The 22,695-nt window shown below is 54.0% G+C and overlaps 5 protein-coding genes across 5 annotated transcripts; 2 read left to right on the forward strand and 3 right to left on the reverse strand.

Moving 5' to 3' along the window:
• Positions 1-356: 356 nt before the first annotated feature.
• On the forward strand, positions 357-6,378 carry CAOG_08759 (hypothetical protein; the record flags this gene model as incomplete). The annotated part of the gene is made up of 33 exons (XM_011272087.1): positions 357-677; positions 789-1,156; positions 1,224-1,313; positions 1,403-1,471; positions 1,540-1,614; positions 1,707-1,790; positions 1,872-1,955; positions 2,055-2,138; positions 2,222-2,305; positions 2,386-2,469; positions 2,563-2,646; positions 2,756-2,839; positions 2,930-3,013; positions 3,098-3,181; positions 3,270-3,338; positions 3,432-3,515; positions 3,594-3,662; positions 3,747-3,854; positions 3,939-4,022; positions 4,094-4,177; positions 4,250-4,333; positions 4,456-4,536; positions 4,626-4,694; positions 4,775-4,846; positions 4,947-5,027; positions 5,103-5,183; positions 5,335-5,406; positions 5,518-5,601; positions 5,704-5,763; positions 5,848-5,931; positions 6,014-6,097; positions 6,179-6,262; positions 6,351-6,378. The coding sequence occupies 33 exons, from the start codon at positions 357-359 to the stop codon at positions 6,376-6,378; spliced, it is 3,141 nt and encodes a 1,046-aa protein (XP_011270389.1).
• A 1,469-nt stretch (positions 6,379-7,847) lies between these two features.
• Positions 7,848-11,745, forward strand: CAOG_04161 (hypothetical protein). The gene is made up of 10 exons (XM_004347936.2): positions 7,848-7,911; positions 7,992-8,063; positions 8,155-8,229; positions 8,323-8,394; positions 8,470-8,541; positions 8,617-8,691; positions 8,768-8,916; positions 8,994-11,150; positions 11,316-11,447; positions 11,617-11,745. The coding sequence occupies exons 4-8, from the start codon at positions 8,363-8,365 to the stop codon at positions 10,832-10,834; spliced, it is 2,169 nt and encodes a 722-aa protein (XP_004347986.2). The 5' UTR covers positions 7,848-7,911; positions 7,992-8,063; positions 8,155-8,229; positions 8,323-8,362; the 3' UTR covers positions 10,835-11,150; positions 11,316-11,447; positions 11,617-11,745.
• On the reverse strand, positions 11,657-12,507 carry CAOG_04162 (hypothetical protein). Its single transcript, XM_004347937.2, has one exon. It carries the CDS (start codon positions 12,489-12,491, stop codon positions 11,874-11,876), a length of 618 nt encoding a protein of 205 aa, XP_004347987.1. The 5' UTR covers positions 12,492-12,507; the 3' UTR covers positions 11,657-11,873.
• Positions 12,508-12,599: 92 nt separating this feature from the next.
• Positions 12,600-17,262, reverse strand: CAOG_04163 (serine/threonine-protein kinase/endoribonuclease). The gene is made up of 5 exons (XM_004347938.2): positions 16,469-17,262; positions 16,089-16,338; positions 15,820-15,988; positions 15,629-15,731; positions 12,600-15,500 (listed from the first exon to the last, which is right to left on the reverse strand). The coding sequence occupies exons 1-5, from the start codon at positions 17,200-17,202 to the stop codon at positions 12,740-12,742; spliced, it is 4,017 nt and encodes a 1,338-aa protein (XP_004347988.2). The 5' UTR covers positions 17,203-17,262; the 3' UTR covers positions 12,600-12,739.
• A 183-nt stretch (positions 17,263-17,445) lies between these two features.
• Positions 17,446-22,677, reverse strand: CAOG_04164 (hypothetical protein). The gene is made up of 4 exons (XM_004347939.2): positions 22,333-22,677; positions 18,746-21,803; positions 17,902-18,609; positions 17,446-17,765 (listed from the first exon to the last, which is right to left on the reverse strand). The coding sequence occupies exons 1-4, from the start codon at positions 22,567-22,569 to the stop codon at positions 17,563-17,565; spliced, it is 4,206 nt and encodes a 1,401-aa protein (XP_004347989.1). The 5' UTR covers positions 22,570-22,677; the 3' UTR covers positions 17,446-17,562.
• Between the last annotated feature and the right edge of the window lie 18 nt (positions 22,678-22,695).

Here is a 22,695-nt window from a genome sequence, read left to right on the forward strand (position 1 = left end):
AAGGCGACGGCAAGGATGTCAGAGAGAGAGAGAGAGAGAGAGAGAGAGAGACAGAGAGAGAGAGAGAGAGAGAGAGAGAGAGAGAGAGAGAGAGAGAGAGAGAGAGAGAGAGAGAGAGAGAGAGAGAGAGAGAGAGAGAGAGAGAGAGAGAGAGAGAGAGAGAGAGAGAGAGAGAGAGAGAGATGGTGCCAATGCTGCCACGAATAACTGGCTTTTGAGGCATGAACATAAGCAAAGTGTGTATCCTCTCTTAGTTTTCCTTTGTCTTGTTTTGTATCACATCTCAGTCTTTTGTTTTGGTTTGGTTTTTTGGGGGGTTTTTTTTTTTGTTTTGTTTTGAACTTTTTGTTTCCTAAATGATTAAGAAGGCGGTACCCTCGGCTGCTCCTGCTCCCACTCCTACTCCCATGCGCGCTACAAGAGCCACCAAGCCAAAGACCAGCGGCAGCCTCGGTAGCACCGACGCAGCGGAGGACGATCGTGTGGTCACGCCAATGGAGGTCGATCCACCCAAACCCAAGCGAGCTGCTGCCCGTGCTGCCAATGCTGCTGCTGCTGCCACTGCTGCTACACCAGCAGTACAAGTGGTTACTACTACTATTGCTGCTCCGCGAGGCAGGACCAGCAAGGCAGCCGCACCTGTCCCTGCCTCTTCAATCTCAGAGCCGCTGAGCAAGGTGCCGCCTGCCCAAGAGTTGTGAGACGTAATGCCACTCCACTAACTCGTCGCTGACATCTTGTTCGCTTCGTTTGTGATTCCTACTGTTTGATTTTTCACATAACGCCAGACCGCTCAGAAGAAGGCCACTGCACCAACCAACCAAGGATCTCAGACTGTGAGCTACCATCTTCGTGCTCGCAAACCCATTCAGGTTGCAGTTGCGCGTACTGGCAAGACGAGTTCAACTTCCAGTAGTGGCGTCCCCACGACCATCCGCAGCAAGCGTCGGGCTGCTGAAATGGCCGGGGAGAACACCTCAACATCCAAGAAGAACAAGAAGAAGGCTCGTCAAACGGATGCTGACGACGGCGACTACGAGGACTGCGACGACGACACTGCTGGCGACGGCGACGACAACCAGGACAGCAAGAAGCTCAGCAGGGAGGAAGCGATCGGTGAAGCACTCCTGCAAAACACCACACTGACTACGCTCGAGTATGTACTTGTCGGCTTCTGCTAACTCCATGTTTGTTTGATGCCTTGACTCACCGTATGGTATCAGCTTGGGCGACTGTGTGATTGACTTCAAGAATGCTAGAATGCAGCCGATTGCGGCAGCGTTAGTGCAGAACAAAACGCTGACGACACTCCGGTATGTAAAGCTGGATCCATTTGCCGATGCCATGGTCATGGCAGCTGTACAATGTCCCCCTCGCTCACTACCTTGCTTTATGATAACAGGACTAGAAATTACATTGACGCAGTGATTGCTGATGCACTGACGCAAAGCACCACACTGACTGAACTCTCGTAAGTTGTTGTTGCACCATTTGCCCGTGTTGCTTATGTGAGGTAATTGGCTCACCGTGTGACGACAGGGGTTACCTCGATGCCAATGGAGCGCGATCGATGGCAAAAGCACTGACGCAAAACGCCACGTTGACCACGCTCTAGTACGCACCGCTTTCGCACTTTGATTGCATTCTAGTTTGCCATTGCAAACGCTCCATTTGTTTCGATGGCGTCGCTCATTGTGTGGTAACAGTTTACACTCGGGTAAATTCGACTCGGCAGAATCAAACCCGATTGCCGCCATCCTGAAGCAAAACTCGACCCTGTCCACGCTCGTGTATGCTTCTTCCCTCTCATGCTGACCACTACCGCGTCTGATTGCGAACATCAATCTAACCATGTCTGTATGTTGGGTCAGGTTGTATGGTCCTCGAATTGGAGACTTTGGAGCTCAAGCGATCGGAAAAGTGCTGAAACAAAACACCACTTTGACTGCGCTCCGGTAAGGATTCCACCACTCTCTTTCTCGTCAGCTAGTTGTTTGTTCGCTGATAAGTTGAATCGTATATTGGATTATTTATTCTCATTGCATGGTCACCAGCTTGATCTGCAACGACATTGGCAGCGCTGGAGCGCAAGCGATCGGAGAGGCACTCAAGACCAACTTCGCATTGACTACGCTTGTGTCAGTGCCATTCTCATGCTGAATCATTGCTTGAGGTCATGCGAGAAGAGCAGTGATGTGTGTTGCTCACTTCATTCAAATAGTTTGAATAACAATGATATTGGCGAAGCTGGAGCACGTGCGATCGCTGATGCTCTGGTGTGCAACAAGACGTTGACCACGCTTTCGTACGTTCCGCCGGATGGATGTTGTGGCCTTGGGTTCCACTGCTGCGTTGTTATGCCCTCGCTGACATCAATTGCCACAGCATGTACTGGTGTTCGATTGAAGATGCTGGAGTTGAAGCGATTGTTCACGCGCTCGAGAAGAACACTACGTTGACCTCCCTCAAGTATGATCCTCCGTTCTCATTTTGACTGAATTCATGTTTTTGTAACTGCAAGCGATGGATCATTCGTCATATCGCTGACTGTAATGCTCGCAGCTTGAAAAACAATTCCAGCGGCTCAGGTGCGCAGGCGGCGATACCACGGATGCTCCAAGTGAACACGACGCTGACTGAGCTCGAGTACGTGCGAGCTCCTATCTTTTATTATGTCGTTCTTTGCTCATTTTTGTGCGAGGGGACGGAGGCAATCGCGGCTGCCGAATACCGCGTGCTCACATGTTGCTGGTAGCCTGAGCCAAAATGGATTAAAAGGCGTTGGATTTCAAGCAATTGCAGAAGCGCTTGTACAAAACACGTCGCTCACGACACTCTTGTAAGAGCTGCCCTCTTTGTGTTGATGCATGCCGTGCTTTATGGCGGTATGCATTCGCTTTCGATGGTATGACTCACTTTTTGGGAGTAGGCTTGCGCGTAACTTCCTGGAATTAGCCGACGCGCAGGCGATTGCTGCAGCACTCAAGAGCAACACCACACTGACCACACTCGAGTATGTTTGCATTATGTTTTGCCGGTTCGACGCTATCACTCTTGATTATCAGAGTGCTTTGGAATTCTCACTGCTTGAGCACAGTCTGGGTGAAAGTTGGTTTGGTGATGCCGGCGCGCAGGCCATTGCGGATGCTCTTCGGCAGAACAAGACGCTTACCACTCTGCAGTATGTTTTTCAGCCGCACATTGGTCCATTTCTTGTCTGCAAAGGCCAAAGATTAACCTTGATGGTAATCAAGACTCAATGATTGCAGGATTGGCACTGCTGGACTCCAAGCGATCAGTGGAGCACTCACGCAGAACAACACGTTGACCACGCTCAAGTACGTTTGGTAGCGATGCTGTTGGCTATTCTTGTCTGGAAGAGAGCGAAGCTATATTCTGGTGATTCATTTTCTTACCACTTGAAAACGCAGTCTTTCAATGAATCCGATTGACGATGTTGGAGCCAACAACATTGCCGAAATGCTGAAGTCGAACACAAGTTTGACCACTCTCGAGTACGTTCTATGCTCCTGTTGTTGTGGAACTGGTTGTTGCTGCTTTTACTCACGATCAGCCAACAGTCTGAGTTGCAGTCAACTTTGTTTTAAAGTGCGCGAGATTGCCGAAGCACTCAAGCAGAACACCACGCTGACGACACTCGAGTAAGGGTTTCGAACACCTTTCTGTCACTCCCAAACACTCGCTGCTCCTTGATCGTTCTATTGCTCACCGCATTGCTCAATCAGTTTATCTTCCAATGATCGTGGTTTGATTGCCTTCAACCCTATCGGCGCCGTTGGAGCGCATGCGATTGCCGAGGCCCTGAAGCAGAATAGAACTCTGACTACGCTGCGGTACGTTCTTTGTTTGCTGATTGATGTCACACCTGAAGGCGGACGACCTGCTTGTTGGTATTCTTACTTAGCACGTGGTTGCAGTCTGAATAACAATGCCATTGGCACTGCTGGTGTGAAACCTATTGCCGAGGCGCTCAAAATGAACGCTGCGCTGACCACGCTCGAGTATGTTCAATCTTCCGCGGTGATTGGTGTCATGCCTCACTGTAATCACTTTGCTTGTTATGTGGGAGCAGGTTGGATGGCAATTCCATTGGCGATGCTGAGACGCAGGCAATTGCACCCGCACTTGTTCAGAACACGACTCTAACCTCGCTCAAGTATATACCAAGTCGCACGCCGATATGCCTCGATGCTTGATTCACTGAAACTGACACTGTTTCTGGGATTAGACTAGGGAACGGCGTGCTTGGCAAAGCTGGAGCGCACTCGATTGCCACTGTGCTGAAGCAAAACGCCAAGCTCACCACCCTCGAGTACGGTCACCTTTCATTGTGTGTCGTTTGATGCTCCGAAAGCGATAGCAAGTGCTAATTGATGATTCATGGTTCGTTTTCTTGTTTGGTTGTTTGTTTTCTTCACCGTGATGGCATCACAGGGTGACGGCTCGCTTTGTTGACTCAGGAGTGCAAATGATCGCAGCCGCACTCAAGCACAACACGACGCTGACCACGTTCAAGTAGGTTGCAATCCCTCGTGCCGGTCAAAATCTCACGTGTGCGCATAAAATGATTCTTTCTGATGCGATTACTCACGGCGTGATTCCAGGTTGCGCGACATGAAGCGCTATGACCCTGAATTCGAGCGTGAAATGTCAGAACCATTGACCACAGAGCGGTATGTTGTCCTGCAGTTGACATTCACTCTGAAGTGGCCAGAGGTGGTCGCTCACGCAACTTGTCACCGTGTGGTCACAGTCTGCTGCCGCAGGTGCGTAATCCGCATGGATTTGGACTCGAAAAAGCCCTGTCGCGGGTTTCCAGGCTTTTGTATGTTCCTTCTCCCTTCTCCTGTTGTTCCCCCTTCTATGACGACGACGCATGTGATGCTTCTTTCGATGGATATAAGTAACTCAGTTTATGCGGACAGCTTGCGTGAGAACATTGTTGACTCTGCTGGAGTGCAAGTGATTCAAGAGGTTCTGAGTTTGATCAAGCCAAGCAAGCTTGAGTAAGTTCTCGTGTTCGGTTGGTGTTGTGACTTTCATTGCAACTCACATTGATTGTTGTTCACGACACTGTTTAGGATTCGCTTTGGCCTTGACGACTTTGGAGCGCAAGTGCTTGCAACATCACTCAAGCAGAACTCTTGGATGACCGAGCTCAAGTTTGTTTGCTTCTTTCGCGCTGATGTTCTTTGTTCTGAGGGAGGAGGGGTGGTGGGGTGGCGGGGTGGCATCCGTGGCGTCCGTGGTCGATCGGATTCAGTTTTGGTGGGAGCACATCAGCGCTCACCGTGACAACAGTCTGCGTTCCAGTCAGGTTGGCCCGATTGGAGCCCAAGCGATTGCAGAAGCGCTGATGCAAAACACCAAGCTCACTATACTCAAGTATGTTGTCTTTCCATCGCGCTGGCTTGCTGATTATTGTCGTTCTTGGAGTCGTCAACTAATCGCAGCTCGACCATGTCGGGGGTTTGTTCAATCACGACACGATTCTAGTCTGAGTTCCACTCAGCTCGGAGATGCAGGAGCGGAAGCGATTTCCAAGGCACTCAGGGTGAACACGACACTGACCACTCTAAAGTACGAAATGGCTATTTCTGCCCTTGCTTATTGCGCCCTTTTGACGCACTGCGTTGATGATACTCACACGTTGAGCAGCCTGTACGAATGTTGGATTGGCAGTGCAGGAGCTCAGGCGCTGGCGGAGGAACTGAAGCAAAACGTGGGATTGACTTCATTCGAGTAGGTTTTCGTTCGCTTGCTACCTTGCATGCTGAGCATGTCGCTTGATGAGCAACGATACTTACACTTACCTTTTGAGAGCAGCCTGTCCCGCAATTCTATTCGCGATAGTGGTGCAAATGCGATGGCGGCAGTGATTTCGCAGAACACAACACTGACGACTCTCGAGTATGTTCCTCTCGCTTTTCTGCTATTTCGTGTCGCACTGGTCATTAAACAAGCTGCATGTTACTCACTGCATTGTACACAGTCTCGGAAAGAATCATATTGGCGATGCTGGCGCCGAAAGGTTGGCAGAAGCGCTCCTGCGGAATACCACGCTCAAAGTGCTCAGGTATAAAACCAGATTGAGATCAACAATGAATGTGTTTTTTCTGCTGCTCTGCAGTGCTTTTGCTCACTCGCATGTAAACAGTTTGTGGTATAACGAAATGAGCGAAGCAGGACAGCGAGTGATGGCAGCAGCACGCAGCCAGAATTCTGCACTTGACTCGCTCAAGTATGGGTCCCCTTTCTCTGATGCTGATACTGTCGTGTATGCACGTGGTACTTACTGTTTGACGGTATGGCTTTCTCACTTGGAACAGCTTGAGCGAGAATCAACCGCCGAACTAACCAGAGAACGCTCTCTTCCCTTTCTCTGGTGGTCTGTTGCTGTGTTTTCTTCTGATGATGACTTTTGCTCACTTCGAGGTAGCAGATTGTGTTTGAATTCGGGTAGTTTGGTGGTTTTTGTTTCTGTTTGTTTGTTTTTTAAACTTGCATGGCTGGTTGTAGTAAATGTGCTTTTGAGTGTCAACCTTTCCATCATGCAAACCGTGTGCATGCTTGAATTAAGGCGCTGTGAAGTCCCTTGAAGCATGGACCAAAGCCGATCGACAGGAAACCCGAGTCAACACAAAAGAACAAAATGACCAACACGAAAATTCAAAACTGACCCCCTAAAAAGAATGGTTTGTTTGAGTTTGCTTCCCTTTGATTCTCAGAGAAGTCTGATGCTCTCGATCAAATCGCCCGATCTTCGGGTCCTTGTTTGGATGGGCAATGATGTTCGGAATGAGCGATTCGCCTGCATCGGTGCGAATCTCATTCTTGCACTGATAAACAGCTCGCAGGTCCCCTCGTTCGCCTCAGTCTTCGTTCTTTGTAAACTATACAGCCTTGATTGTGCAGACAATTCGCATCATGTCCTTTCACCATACCTGCTGAGAGCAATGACTGAGATTCACATTTCCATGCACTACTCCCGTCCCCCCGCACTACTTTCCACGCACTCGCTGGTTCCAAAAAGTCAAACTGAGCTTGAACTTTTCGCTGAGCAGGCAGTGCTGCGATCCAGCGTGAGGAACTTTGGCGGGGCGGCAGAGTTGTTGATTGACAACAAAATCCACGGCGATCTTGTTTTTTGAAGTGCCCAAATCCGGCAATGAGCTTTCTGCCATTCGCCATCACTGGAAGCATCGCCCCACACTGCCCCCTCGGTGTTGCTGTATTTGCGTTGTTGATTTTGGTTTTGGGTTTGCATTCCGAATGATCTGGGTCCTCCATGGGAAGCCAGAGAATCGTGCTTCATACTTTTCGGGGTGAAACCAGTTTGCCAACTTTTCGTTTTGTGGCTCGAAGGTTATCCTAAATTGCTTCAATGGCTGCATCGCTACTTGTACAAGCTTTGTCCATCTCACACCTACCTCGGCCTTTGGGTTTTATTGACCACATTTTTTTCCCGTTCACACAGCCTCAACGTTTTCTTGCACAACAGCAGCCGATTCCGATGCGCGACGCACATGTTCACCCTCGTGGCGCACTTTTTGCGTCATGGCTACTCGTGGCTTTGCTTGTCATCGCACTTTCAAGTCCCAACGACGCACAGGACATCACTGCATGCGCTGTATGTGACTGCGGTGGCACATCTGTGAATTGTGCAGGTCGCAACCTGTCATCCATCCCTCCAGGCATACCCGCCAATACTACCATCCTGTAACCATGCCATGTTGCATTGCGAGCGTGAACGAGCACTTTTAGCCCCTCTTGTTTCACCCAATTATTGAACCGTTGTGTCTTTTGGCATTTTGGCAGGTCCTTGTCTTCCAACGCTATTGCTGATTTTGGACCTGGTGAACTTACCAACCTCACAAGTCTTGTAATTTTGTAAAGTGCCAGCTAAGGACACAGGCGACTGGACACAGGCTCTGCCGCTGACCGCTTGATGATGTGCTTGTCCGGCACAGAGACTTGCGATTCAACCAGCTGACGCAACTTCGAGATGGTATCTTTGTCAATCAATCCAGCCTAGTTAGCCTGTACCGTCGTGGCAGAATGTGTTGGATATGGCAAGCCTACAATGTTGCAGTAGAGTGTCCCGCTTACGCATTGCGATCGTTTGGCCAATAGCTACTTGAATGGAAATCCCTTGCTGACGAATGTCGCGCCGTCCGCCTTCTCGGGGTTGAACTCGCTTCAACTGCTGTGAGTCGTTCAAGGTCGTTGCTACAGCTGCATCACTTGCATAAATGGTCAACGCGCGAGAAATGTTGATGATGTGCATCGCTTGGTTTGTAGAAACTTATCGAGCACCGCCCTGACCGCTCTGCCCTCAACCATGCTCCAGGGTTTGCCTCAACTGCGCACATTGTAAGTCACTGTGCCTGTAACGACACAAGCAGCATTTGGTGCTTCATCTTGGCACGATCTCTTGCACTTGGACAGCTCCCTGAGAAGCACATCGATCATGTCGTTGCCATCTCAACTGTTTCTCGGGCGTGGCACCTTGACGCAAATGTACGTGACAACGCTTTGAACGCCTTCCGATTTCTCCCGAATTTGATGTTCATGCTTTTCGCGTATTTTGCGTAGTGATCTCGGCTCGAATGCTCAGCTGACGAGCATCCCTGGAGGATTGTTCCAAGGGCTCGGTCAGCTGCAAACCCTGTAAGAGGTTGCAGTGTCTCTGTCAGAGCTCTGGGTTCTGGCGCAAACAAATTCGCCTGACTGCTCGTACCTGTAGAGACCTCGACTCCAACCCGCTCGTCACAACATTGCCGCCAGGGCTATTCCAAGGACTGACGCAACTCGTCTCGACTGATTTGAGCTTCAACGGGTTTGGCTTCAATGTGCCTCCCAGCACTTTTAACAACAGTATGGGCGCGCTTCAGGGTACGTCAAACAGCGCGCTGGGTGTTTTGCAACAAACAAACTAACCCCGAATCTCTGTACTTGGCTTTGGCTGCAAGCTTGTCCGAGTGCCTGTGCAACCTGTTTGGTCGACGGATCGGCATGTTGCAACTATGGATGCTTGACTTGCACCACAATCAACTTGTGCGCGAGTTGCTACTTGGACTTTGTGGCTGGTACCGGGTTTTGCTTTCCATCTGCGGCCACAAATGCATCCCTTGCATCAAGCGCCTCCTTTGCATCGAGTGCTTCTCTTGCGTCTGCTTCCGCTGCATCGCGATCCTTGTCTTCTCTTGCATTTGCATCGCCATCCCTCACGTCTCTAGCGTCTGCTTCCGCTGCATCATTGTCATCCCTGTCTTCTCTTTCTAGCGCGTCCGTGCAAACGGCGACCATCAGCGCGAGTTCTGCTTCGTCCTTGTTTGCGGCATCCTCGTCCACCGTCGTTGCCAGTTCCGGATCGTCGTCCAGCGCTGCCGCGGCTTCATCATCCGTTGTGGCCAGTTCAGCCTCATTCGTGTCGGCGTCTTCTTCCATCGCTGCTACAACCTCTGTCGCCTCTGGGCTTGAAAGTTCGGCTTCCTCGCTTGTGGCTGCTTCCTCATCCTCTGCCTTCCAACCATCTGCTTCCTCTGTCTTTGTCGCTTCAACGTCGTCGGTCGAGGCTTCCTCATTCCTCCGTGCTTCGTCTTTTTCGTCATCCATAGCGGCGAGCTCGGTCTCTTTGCCTCTCGCCTCGTTCACCTCTGCCGTCTTGGCTACTTCCATTTCTTCGCTGATCGCGGCCTCCTCGAGCGAGTTTGGATTGGCCTCGGCCACAAGCGCTGCCTCTGCCGCCACTGCGGCGATCGTTGCCTCGCGGGCGAGTCGGGCCTCACAAGCCTCTATGGCATCTGTGGTGTCTGGTGCTTCAATGGCATCCTTAGCTTCCGCAGTCTCGCAGGCGTCGCAGGCGTCACAGGCGTCACAGGCGTCACAGGCCTCCGACGCTTCGTTGGCTTCTGGTGCCTCCCTGGCTTCTGGCGCCTCGCTGGCTTCTGGCGCCTCGCTGGCTTCTGGCGCTTCTCTCGCATCTGCCTCATCTGCCAGCATTGCCTCTGCTGCGTCAATTTCCGCGTCGACTGCAGCGAGTGTCGCGCCTTCCACGACCGACTTGCAGGCGTCAGTCGCTTCACTTGCTTCTCTAGCATCTCGGGCTTCTCAGGCGTCACAGGCTTCCGGAGCTTCCCAGGCCTCACAGGCGTCACAGGCATCACAGGCTTCCGAAGCTTTGTTGGCTTCTGGTGCCTCGCTGGCTTCTGGTGCCTCGCTGGCTTCTGGCGCCTCCTTGGCTTCTGGCGCGTCACTTGCCTCGGGTGCTTCTCTCGCATCTGCCTCATCTGCCAGCGTTGCCTCTGCTGCGTCAATTTCTGCGTCGACTGCAGCGAGTGTCGCCCTTTCCACGACTGACTTGCAGGCGTCAGTCGCTTCACTTGCTTCTCTTGCATCTCAGGCCTCCGGAGCCTCGCAGGCTTCTCAGGCGTCGCAGGCCTCCGGAGCCTCGCAGGCGTCGCAGGTTTCCGGAGCCTCGCAGGCGTCGCAGGCGTCACAGGCCTCCGAAGCTTTGTTGGCGTCCGGAGCTTCGTTGGCATCTCGGGCTTCCGGCGCCTCGCTTGCCTCGGGCGCATCGCTTGCCTCGGCGTCAGCGGCATCGCTTGCATCAGAAGCCTCGTTGGTTTCTGCGTCATCTGTCAACGATGCGTCTGAGACATCATTCTCGGCATCAACGCCAGATGTCGTTGGTCCCACGTCAACCGGCCTGCAGGCGACAGGTACTACTGGTGCTGCTTCTTCTCTCGATTGCAGGCCGCTTCCTATTCTCCTTGCCCTGTCTTTGACCATTGGATTCGCTTTCATTTGAAGTCGAATCGGGCCTTTCTCGTGAACATTGTACAGATTATTCTTGTGTGTGTGTGTCTGCTTGCCACAAGCATGTTTTCGTGTGTTTAGCATGGTTGTATGAATCCTCGTTCTCATTTCTGAAATGATAACTCGTGCAGTTCTGAGCAAGTGAACCGCTTAGTTGCCGCAGTTCTCATCGACGTTGTTCAACAATAATTTCCTCCCACTCTTGACACAATTCGGTCTTTTCAATAAGTGACGTCCAGTCTTGTTTGTGATTGTTACTCAGCTTGTCAAAAGCCGAGCACACACGCACACTCTTCGAATGACCAACGGTGAGCCACTCAGAACGCCATACGCGCCAAGTTCCAGCTCCCTTGCTCTCCCCCTCCCCCACCTCCGCTCCTCCGCTTCCCTGTTGGTTTTGCTTTCCTGCAGCGTTGCTAACCGCCCCCATTGCCTCGGCCTTGTGTGTGTCTGTGTGTCTGTGTGTGTGGCAGCGTACTCGTTCGACGGGATGGTCATTGCCGTGCTGCTCTTCATCTGCACCTGCGCCTACGGCAAACGCATCCCGCGTCTCAACAGTCTCATCTTTAGCGAAAAGAAAGGGTTCCTGGGCACATTTTCCAAAGGTACCGCCAACTGGTTTTGCTCGTCGTTCGCTTACTGCTGTTGCTCCAGTTCAATTCAACACGGTTTCACTCACTGTTCGCAATCTCATGCATTGGTGTGTGAAACTTGACAATTTGGGGGGGGGGGTAAAATCATGGCAATCGCTACTACCATGTACCCTATTTGCAGCTGCTGTGATTGGGATACGACTGCACTGGATTGTTTCGTTGCTGTGCTTGGTGACGGCAGGTTATGTACTTTTGATTCAGTGACAACACAAATGTTTTTAAAAAGAAACTGCACAAAGATGACCAACAGCATCACTCGTCACACAACGAAACAAGGACGGATCGACACAGCGCGAATGAAAGGCGTGTGGTGTGTGCAGGACAACTGGGAATGGTAGAATCCAACCCCAATGATACTTGTCAATGCAGAAAGGCCGACTACCGCCGCTTGACGAGAATGCGACGGATGGTCTTGGTGTGAGTGTTTGTGGTGAGCACTGTCTTGGCCAGACGGTTCTTTCGCTTGCGCGACTTGTGGATGTTCAGATGCTGCTTGCCGGCTTGGCGACGCTTGTAGCGACCGTTGGCCATGAGACGGAATCGCCGCTTGACAGCGCTGCGCGACTTTAGCTTGTACAAGCGGGGCTTCTTCAAGACGCGCTTGTGTGCGCAGCGGACGGCCTGCGCCAAGAGGGGCGATGCGGCGGGCGACACGGCCAATGCAGATCCAGCAGCGCCGGAAAGCAATCCGACGGCGTGCGCGTTCGCTGCCGCCGCGCTCGCCAGGCTCGTCGACGGTGATGCAGCTGTTGCTCCAGTTGCGAAGCCGGCCGGGGCGAGCGCCGATCCGCTGCGGATGGCGTGAAGCAGCATGGCTGGGCTGTGCGCGACCGACGACTGCAGGGAGCTCAGCGAGCGCACTGACACTGCAGCGGGAGTCGCTCTGGCGGCAATCATACTAGTAGCAAGAGTAGCAGTAGCAGTAGAGGAGGAGGTCGATGTGGCTGCCCGGACGAGGGCGCGAAGCCCGGACGCTTGAGAGGCGAGCAAAGCCATGCGCTACAATGGAAAGTGAGAAAGGGAAAAAAAAAAAAAAAAAAAAAAAAAAAAAAAAAGTTGAATGGTTTTTACAGAGGAAAAACGAAACAACACAAACAAACAAAATGGCGGTAATTCTGTATTGATAAAATGTAAGACATGCTGTTTTGTGGAGATAAAGGAAATATTGCATTGGAAGAAGACGGGCGGAAGCAAAGAGCTGGAGAAACGAAAAGCCTGACCAAGGCAAACTCGCTTTTCAGCGTTCAGTTGCCGTGAGAGAAGGGCCGGAAGGTCAGGTACTTGTCCAGAAACAGCGTCTCGGTGGCGCATTTCGACGTGACGACCACATGGTATGCGTGCATGAGCAACGGTGGAAAGCGCGCGCCAAAGTATTCCATGTTGGCTGCGTCCGTTTCGCCGACCATCCGCAGAACATTCGGCGTCAATTCCTGACGATGGCGTGTCTTGTTCCGGATGGCACGCAGCAAGTCCTTGACGGAGGCGTAATTGTACTTGCGGAAGCTGGTGAGCTGCGCAACCAACTCGGGGTGCATCGGGGCTCGCCAGTCCGATCCGATCGCGCTCGCTGCACTCGCTTCCAGCAGGGCTCCCAGCTCGTCGCCGTTCGTCTCAATGCGATCGCTCACATCTTGCAAGAAGAAGAGCCTCTTTGCCCCCGACCAAACGAATGGGTGGGCAAGCAGCTCGTCAGCAGTCGGGCGGGCCGTTGGAGAGAACTGGGTCATTTGCTCGACAAAGTGCAGCGCCTCGTGACTCCCACTAAGCGAGGCCAAGGTGAGCAGGCTCCGGTGGTTGCGACAAATGTTACTGTCGCGCTCAAATGGTTCACCGTACGGGTGCTTTCCATTGGTGAGCAAGTAAAAGGCGGTGCAACCTGCCGAAAATATGTCCACCGCTTTTGTGCGAGAAACGGCAGGCAAAGTAAAGGTGGTGGTGGTGGTGGTGGTGGTGGCAGCAGCGGCAGCACCAGGGACGCGATGCCACGAGCCCTCTGATGGCGTGGCCAACCCCGGAGCAGCAACTGCGGAGCCAGAGTGTGAACTGACACCCTCATCCGCCACGGTTGGTGTGCTTCTCGGAAGACTGCTATTCTGTTGCAGCGAGCTGCTGGACGGCGAAGAAGACGTACTCGACCCCTCTGAGAGCGGGTTGGGCGATCGCCCGGCAGGCTCCATCGCCAAAAGCAACTCGGGCGCCATCCAGCCCAGCGTGCCTGTGGGTTTGGCAGAGTAGAACGAATTCCGGCCCGGAGGCAATTTCTTGCTCAATCCAAAATCAGACAGCTTGACAGATACGTGCGGATGATGGCTGGGGTCTTCAGTGACAGTCACGAGGACATTGTGCGGCTTGAGGTCGCGATGGACAATGCCAAGATGGTGCAAATGCCGCAAACCGGCCAGAATTTCAATCGACATGCGAACACGATCCGATGGAGTCAGGTTTACGGGAGCCTCGTCCACCAACTGGACCAGCGAGTAATTGCAGAGCTCGAGTGCCAGGTACACGAATCGCTCGTCCTGCTCCTTGCAGTAGTAGTGAATGACGTTGGGGTGAAATCCAATTTCCAGCAGGCCTCGGATTTCGTTGTCGGCCAATGCGACGCACTCTTTCAAGATGCGCTTCACAGCCACCTGTCGCTCGTCAAACGAGCCGCGGTAGACGTACGTGCCTTGGCTGCCGGCGCCCAGCACGCTTTCAGTATGAATGCGCAGCTTGCCCACCACCTCTTGTCCAGGGATGGCAGCAGCAGCAGCAGCAGCAGCAGCAGCAGCAGCAGCAGCAGCAGCAGTAGCAGCGGCAGCAGTCAACGAGGCTGGACCAAAATGACCAGCTGGAAGCAGACCAGATTGGCCAGTGATTGCGCCGTCCGACTGCGGGGTGTCGTGCTCCGCTGGCTCGTCATCGACGTCATCGCCCTCGCCATCGGTAACGGCATGGGACGGCTGGTCCTCCGACAAGTTTGGTGCGGAGGGTCCTGCATTGAATTTGACCTTCTTCTTCTTCTTCTTGGCCGAACCTGGCGCCCGAGAGTCGTGACTGGCCTGCTGTGTGGCCCCATCCAGACGGAGCAGACGTTGCAGCAGCGACAGAAGAATCTTGCGGTCGTCCTGGTTCATGCGCTGCAAAATGACCACCAACAAGATCAAAATCAACGACAAGAGCAGAATCAGCACGCCACCAATGACGCTGCCAATCAGCGTCGCGGGCGAAAGCGTAGAAATGCCAGTCATGGCCTCTCTTGCATCGGTCAAGGCCTTCAATACATCTTGTGCGGAAGATTTCGCGAGCCGGCCACGCGGATCGACGTAGGTCGACAAAGGGAAGGAGTGCTTTCCCGTTCGCGAAATAATGTCACGAACGGCCAGCGGCGGAATGTTGTGAAGACCGACAACGCAATCTGGAAAGAACGGCGAGTTGATTGAGCAAGCAGCGTCGGTCGATGCAGGGTTGTGAAGTGCGACCGATGTGTCAAGGTTGCTCGCATGTTGGTGGCCGCCCCCGGAAGCGGCAGACGACGCCGAAGCCACGGCCGCTAACAGAGGGTAACGCGATTGGAGCTGCGCGTACGAGTCGGGATGCGTCAAATGCGACAACGCCAGTAGTCGCTGGATGACAAGACGCTTGGGTAACGTGAGCAACTCTTTTGCAAACAAGTATCCATCAGTATTGCCAGTTTTGCCAACAAGCACGACGTGCTTTAAAATGTGATTCTCTGCAGCCTGAGGGGGAGAGTACGACTTGGACGGCTCAAACGTATCCCCTTGAGTCGCATCTTCCACAATCCTCACAAGCGGCAAAGGAACGGCCTCGCCAAGTCCATTTGATCCAAGAACGTTCAGCACTGGGGATGAAAAAGTCTTGCTCCAGGTCGCAGTTCCAGCAAAGAGATTGCCGAGGGTGAGAACCAGATCGTCTGTCGACGTAAAGAATCGGTCATTGGCGGGTGCAAAGGCTGGGCCATGAACGCCGACCACGGACAATTGCGAAAGCGTCACATTCCAACTGTGTGAATCACCAATCAGACGCAATCGATCAGAGTGAGGGATTGAGCAAGGATGCACCATTGAGACACAAACGAACGATAGTAGCGCAAGATGCGGGGGCGGGGCAATGGCGGCCGCTTTGCTTACATTTCCATGGACGAAAACGTGTCAATGACTCGCAAAACATAGATGGTTCTCGCAACCAAGACAGAGTCGGGGGAGGACGAAGCAGCCAACTTGACAACCGTGTCTGCGAGCGAATATCCCTTAGGTCAGATGCCGGGGGGATGTTTTTCGTAACCCGATAACATTTTTATCATCTCAAGCCCGATTCATACCTTCGGACGACCCGGACGTGGAGAAAGAGCGAAGAATTTGACCCGTTAACGGATCAAGTGTGAGCACATCACAGGTCTGCCCTCCGAGATATAGCAAATTCCCTTGAGTGCGTGGCGATGTAGCTACTAGCTGTGGGATGCTCAAGGGAAGCTGTTTCAAGCCGTCGGACTAGAACAAAAACCAAGCGACAAAGAAGGTGGGGCAGAATATGAGTTCAGAACAACACTACAAAAACCAATCTGGTCCCATGACAATCGAGCGACCGTACACTAAACATGTACAGGTGTCCGTGAACAAGCTCGGGAATAAATGCCATGGCTTGCTGCGCTGATATTACTGGCGGCTGAAGGTGCACTCGCTCAAAGTCTGGAGAGTCCTCATGGAGGTGAACGGTCGATGGTTTGCTCTCTGTCTTGGGTGAAGGAGACGCAATGTCAACACTTGTCGTATTCATGCGAGCAGAATAGACCTGCAACACTGGTCCAGACAAGTGCGACCAAAGCGTGCGACCCGTGGCACTGCAAAGCAACCAAACGAAACACAAAACGGAGATGAGGCTCTCGCAATCAGTCGAGCGCACCAACGCTCACATGCAGGGCGAGTGCAATGGTGCTGAGAGTGAATACCAATGCGGCGATCTGCACTTACGCATCAACCCCGTGGAGCGAGCCGTCCATCGTGCGCACAAAGAGCGGTGGTGGTGGAGCAGTTTCCGATCCAAACACGACATGATGCGAGTCTGGCACGCCGCCCTCGCTTCCTGGCTCTGAATTGCTTGGATGCAATGACAGCACTCCATCAGGGCCTCGCAGACTGCTCCAGGGCACGTGGTATCGATCGTTGTCATCGTCATCATCATCATCATCGTGGAGGTCATCCATGTCGCTGTCCGACACGGACGCCTCCGTATCCAGGGCATCGTTCGTTGTAGGCGACGACGACGACGACGACGACGACGAGAATGGCCAGCTGTCTGTCATGCGCGACACGGGCGGCTTCCCGGCGGCATCGGTGGTCTCGATTGGCGCGTTCGGCGCTCCTGACGAGTGAGATGATGACGCGCCTGGTCGATTCGCCGGCTGTGCTTGGCGCTCCGGCTGTGGAATGAGCATGATTGTCGGCTTCTTGTGTGGCTTGGACTCTGACTGGGACGACGAGGCTGACGAGAAGGACGAGCCAATCTGCCCAAAGGACGCCCGTTCAGCAGTGGCGCCGCGCTTTCCCAGTCCTGCTCCTGTCCCTCCTGTCCCTCCTGTCCCTCCCGTCCAAGCAGCACTGCAGCAGACGGCAGACGCAGCTGCAACGAGCATCAATGCGAGCGCCAGTCTGACGAATCGCAGCCGCAGCGACGTCCCTCGCGAGTGGTGGCGTGTTGCGCTCATTCGCGTAAACAAGCTTGTCTTCGCTCGCCAAGATGACGTGGCCAAACTTGTGCTTGATGGAGAAATGATGACTGAATATCTCAGACTCGGCGAATCTCAGACTTGTTAGAATTCAGTTCGGGGGAAATCAAGCGGTGGAGAAATGGATTGATGGCCATTGTTGGCATGAAAGCTGGAAATGCAGGTGATGGAAGCGACATTTGAAATTGGATTTGAAATTTGACAAACGAATGTGTGAGTTCGTGGGGAATATAAACTTGGATTGATAGTATACAGTACAAGGAAACAAAGCAGGTTCAACAAGAGATGGTACAACTCCAAATGAAGGAAAAAAACAAAAGGGCAACCAGAAAAGAATCGTTAACGGCGGATGGCGTACAAGGCCTCAAAATCGCGAGGTGCGGGCGTTGACAAAGTCAATCCCCGTGGTTGCGCGCCGGCAGAGGCAATGTGACTGCCAGGCCAGCCACCGAGAGAGTGCTGGTGCTCGCGGGCGCTGCTCGCAAACGACGACACCAGCTCGGGCGTGACGAGGAAGCAATCCGATTCGCACAATGTCGAGTCTGCCAAATGATGCCAAGAGTAAAACACCAAGCGAACATGGACCACAAAGTCAGCAAACAAGCCCACACGTGAACGAGACCGAGATTTTAAGCCCGACAAGCAATCAAAGAAAACCCCAAAAGTGTCGTCACAAACCTTCGGTCAAATCGTCCATGCCAGCAAACGCATCCATGACATCGTCGTTGCCAGTCCAGCACATTTTGATGGGATCAAAGACCATTTGACCGACAACACGGGGAACACGCTGGCCGCAGTTGGAAATGAGCGTGGGAGCGGCACGATCAAACTTTTTGACCGACTCGTCGTCATCGTTGCCCACCCAACGCAGGTTGACAGGGTCAAACTCCATGCCGCTGACATTGCGACGCGTATTCCATCGGTTGGTGCGATCGCTAATCAAGGTGGGTGATTGCTTGGGCTTGGCGTGGTTGCGCACGGGCGACGCAAAGTCCTTTCGCGTCGTGCCAGCCGTCGGGGTGGTCAGGTTGCTGCGAATGGCAGAGGCCACGGCAGGCCGGATGGGTGTGTTGGCTTTCGACAGTGCACGTGCACCCGGTGTGGAGGGCAAGCGCTGCGAATCAAGGTGCTCGTGCATGGGCAAACTCGCCGCCAACGCCTTCCGCTCCTGCTCTACGTCCACCGGCAAATCATCGAGCATGAGCAACTCTGCTTCGTTGGCGGTACTGGTGCGCTTTCGAGAGAGCTGAATGCGGCCAAAGCCGTTGGCGTCGCCCAGCCCGTGACCATTTTCCGCCTCCTCGTTTAGTAGCAGCTCATCCCCCGCCTGTTCGATGTGCTTTTGGCGCAAACGCTCGAGCTCTGGCGGCAAGGATACTTCTGCGACTGTCGGGGTCGGTGGGCCAAAAAGGGGAAGGATGAGGGATGGAGTCAGTCTCACTTCGACATGGCCACCGCACACACACACACACACACACACACACACATCCATCCAAGTCAAACACCAAACGCATGACTGTACCATTTTGGAGGGGAATGGAAACAGCGGGAGAAACGTGTGACACTGCTCGCGCAGCGGAAGGCAGCTCTCCGCGTATGGCGCGCTGTCGCAATAGAGATGCAGACAAGCCGCCTTCAGGCAGCTCGACATCGTCCCAGTTCTTGGATGAAGGATCGTGCGTCGGATGCGAACGACCGTCACTGTCAAAGTCGTTCTCGTCGTCGGCGTCATTCGCGTCATTGCCTCGGCGAAGCTGAAGATGACCATTCGTCGGCAGCTGGAGATCATCAAACTCCTCCTCTTCGCTCTGGCTAAATGCCGTTGAGGTGCGTGACACGGAGGACATGGACATTTTAGCCTCGAGCTCGGGGTCTGTATCCAAGTCGCTCCACGTCTCGTTGTCGTCGCTAATGAGACTTGCGTTGCCCCGCTGGGAGTTGGCAGAGCCAAGCTGTTCGTTGTCATGGGCCGTCAATGCCGCCAGCGAGAGGAATCGCCGGTTGGCAGGCAGGTCAAAGCCATCCTCAATATCGTCGTCTTCCTGCCGAGGTGCGGGCTTGGCCGTGAGCTTGTGAATCATCAACTGGGCCGTCACGGCGTTGGCACTGGCGTGGGAGCTGCCGTTGGCGCTGGTACTTGGAGCGCCATTGCGAACAACAGCTGGGCTAGTCAGGAGCGCGGGCGAAGCAGACCGCAGCGCTGATTTCAAGGGGGTAGCACCCGCCTTGTGCGGGGTCGAAAGAGCCGCGGGTGCTGTTGCTGGTTTAGGGATGGTGGTGGGAGTCAGGGGTGTGGGCGACGACAGCGCACTGGCCTGTTGCTTGAGCCGGCGCTGCTCGGCAAAGTTGATCACCGCGCCAGTCATGCCGGGCACGGAGGCTGGCAGAGCCGCAGATGACGGCCGCGGGCTGTTGACAAGAAGCAAGGGTTTGCGCGGCGCTGGTTCGTCATCTTCCGAGTCGAACGCAGACATGTCTTCTTCCTCCTCCGCCGCTTGCGCCGCAGCACGTGTGTCCTGGACCTGCTGCAATCGGTCGCTGGAAAAGCCAAAATCGTCCTCTTCTTCCGAGTCGCGCCACTTGTCCAGCGAGGCAGCAAGCGCGGCCTTGTTGTTGCTGGAGACTGGGGTGATGGGTTCTGCAACCGGAGCTGCATTGCGCAGCGAGCCAGCTCGTGGACGCGCGGGGACAGGCTCGTCGTCACCCCAATCGACTTCTTCGTCGTCATTGTCCTGCTTTGCAGAAGAAGCAGCTGGAGGACTGGAGCGACGACGGGCGTTGGTTTGCATGGAGGCGGACAGTGTCCAGTCCGAGTCCTCGGACTCGTCCGTTTGCGAGTCGCCAATGGCCGAGTCGGAGGCGCGGACGGACGCAGACAGCTTGAAGCCTGCCGAGGGAATCTCGAGTTCGTCCCACTCGTGCGCATCGGTGGGTTGCACGACGCCGGATTTGGCCGGATCGCCAAGCCGTGTGACCGTGGGGACGACTGAGCCGACGTTACGTCCAGCGCCAGCGCCGCGCGTTTGTAAAACTGGTGCACGGGACGTCACAGCGGATTTCTTCCCGAGCGAGGACACTTCGACGTCGCTCCATTCCTCTTCCTTGGCCTGCTCCACTGCGCGAGGCCCGCCGAGTCGCTTGACCAGGTTTTGGGCCGGAAGCTTTGAAGGCGAGGGCGTGGCAGCAGAGATGGCCGGAGCCGCACCGGTTGCGCTGGAGGTAGTGCGCGCGCGAGCAGGAGAAGGCGTTGCTCCGGCTGGCGTGGTCGGAGTTGGGGCCAATTTCGAATTCGGAGCAGTAGCGGTGTTCGGTGATCCGGCGTGAGGCCGAGCTGTGGAAGCACCAGCCTTGTTGCTGGTTGTCAGAGGAGAGGCAGGGGTTGATTTTGGTGCCGCCTGTCCGGCGACCGTGGTGGATCGAGATGAGGCAGCAGTACGCGCGTTGGCTGTAGCCGTTCGTGCCGCTGGAGAGGCAGAGGAAGTGCTGGACACCGCTGCAGGCGTGCTTGACGAGCCTTTGGTCGCAGGTGTTGCGGACGGTGATGCAACGCGAGTCGTCGCCTGTGTCGCTGTTGAGGACGTTGCAGTGGTTCGCGCTGGCGCAGCAGCGGCAGGAGCAGCGGCGACGGAGGCAGCAGGCTGAGCTGCTTTGGCTGAGCCAGGCACACGGGTCGAGGCACCAGCAACCGGGGCATGAGCATGAGGTGCGCTCGCGGTCGCTGGCTTTGCGGTTGGTGCCTTTGTTGTAGCTGCGGTCTTTGGTGCAACAGCCGGAGTGGGCGATTGGGTCGACGGTGCGAGGGGCGCGAATGATGGCGTGTCAGCACCAGAGCTCGAAGCGGCAGCAGAATTCGAAGCGGCAGGGGCTTTTGGTGAGCGGCGAACGGGCTCAAAGCCATCCTGTTCGTTCTGCCAGCTAGAAGCGGCCGCCTGGTGTGCGGTAGATATCGGCGTTTGCGAAGGTTGAGCAAGCAGAGGTTGATTGTATTGCTGTGGTAGTTGTTGTTGTTGAGGTTGTTGCTGCTGCTGCTGCTGCTGCTGCTGAAACTGCTGCGGTTGTTGGAGTGGCTGCTGAAACTGTTGCGGCGGCAAGTGCTGGTAGGGCGAACTTTGCGTGGGCCCAAATGGCGGTTGCTGCTGGCCAGCATAAATGGGTGTTCCAAGCGGCGAGTATTGTGGCTGGTGCAAAGACAAGCCCGATTGCGGGGTTTGGGGAGCAGCGGGAGCAGCAAAGAGATACGGCGATGCGCCCTGGTTGGGAGCAGGCGAGGCGTGCATCCCCGGGCCAGACTGCACCATCCACGGCGCCGATGCCACTGCAGCCGACGATCCGGGATGACTTGGGGTGGAGAACGGTCCCTGCGCGAACGCGGGAGCAAACTGACGCTGCTGCTGCTGCTGTTGCAGCTGGCCGAAAGTACCAACAGCGACGGCCTCAAGACCTCCTGCAACAAAGCCAGCAGAGCTTGTTCCCTGTGGGCTTGTTTGGAAGCGGTGCTGCATCAGATCGGCAGCGTTGGTTGTTGACGGCAGTGTTGAGCTTGACGATTCCCGCCATCGCTTGAGCATTCTGCGCACCGACTGTTTCACATCACCAATTCAACAATCGTTGTAAGAAGTCAGAAGAAGAACAACAACGATTCAACAATCGTTGTAAGAAGTCAGAAGAACAACAACAATTCAAGAAGAAGAAGAAGAAGAAGAAGAAGAAGAAGAAGAAGAAGAAGAAGACCAAAAAAGAGACTTTTGTTGAATCGAAATATCGAAATAAACAATGAAAAAAAAAACTCAGAAACCCAAAAAAATAAATCAAAATAAAACAATCATAGAAAAATAGAAAAAAAAAAAAAAAAAAGGCGGTCAAAAATACGAAAAAAAAAAAATGAAAAACGGTTGATTTTTTTTTTTTTTTTTTTTTTTTGGAATGAATCGCTTTTTTTTTTTTTTTTGCTTTTTTGCTTTTTTGCAGTTGTTCGTTCTGCGATGAGCGCGTTGCAGAGCCACGAACTGAAACAAACAAGGGAGCGAAGGACAGGACAGAAATGGAGCGAGAAGGACAGAAGTAGAGAGCGGGAGAGACAGAGAGAGAGAGAGACAGAGAGAGACAAACCTGAGGCTGCTGACGGAGAACGAGAGCCATCGCAGCGAGCGCGACGCCGACGACGAGGACGGTGACCACGGCGCCACTCCACGCAAGGAGAATGTACAGACCAACGAGCATCACGAGCGCGGCGGCGGAGAGGGCAAGCGCACGGCGATACGCCTTCGACGCAAGCACGGCACCAAGCCAAGGATGCCGCTGGGCGAGCTCCTGCACCGACTGCTGCAAGCCGTCCAACAGACCCATGATGGTATATGCTTTATGGCAATGAAAGGGGGGGGGAAAGGCGAGGAAGGAAGGAAGGAAGGAAGGAAGGGTTTTGTGGATGGTCGCTTGTAATGGCTGTTAGGGGGGAAGAAAGACGACTGGAAG

Source organism: Capsaspora owczarzaki, assembly GCF_000151315.2.
Source record: "Capsaspora owczarzaki ATCC 30864 unplaced genomic scaffold supercont2.6, whole genome shotgun sequence".
In the NCBI taxonomy this organism is placed as follows: Eukaryota; class Filasterea; order Ministeriida; family Capsasporidae; genus Capsaspora; species Capsaspora owczarzaki.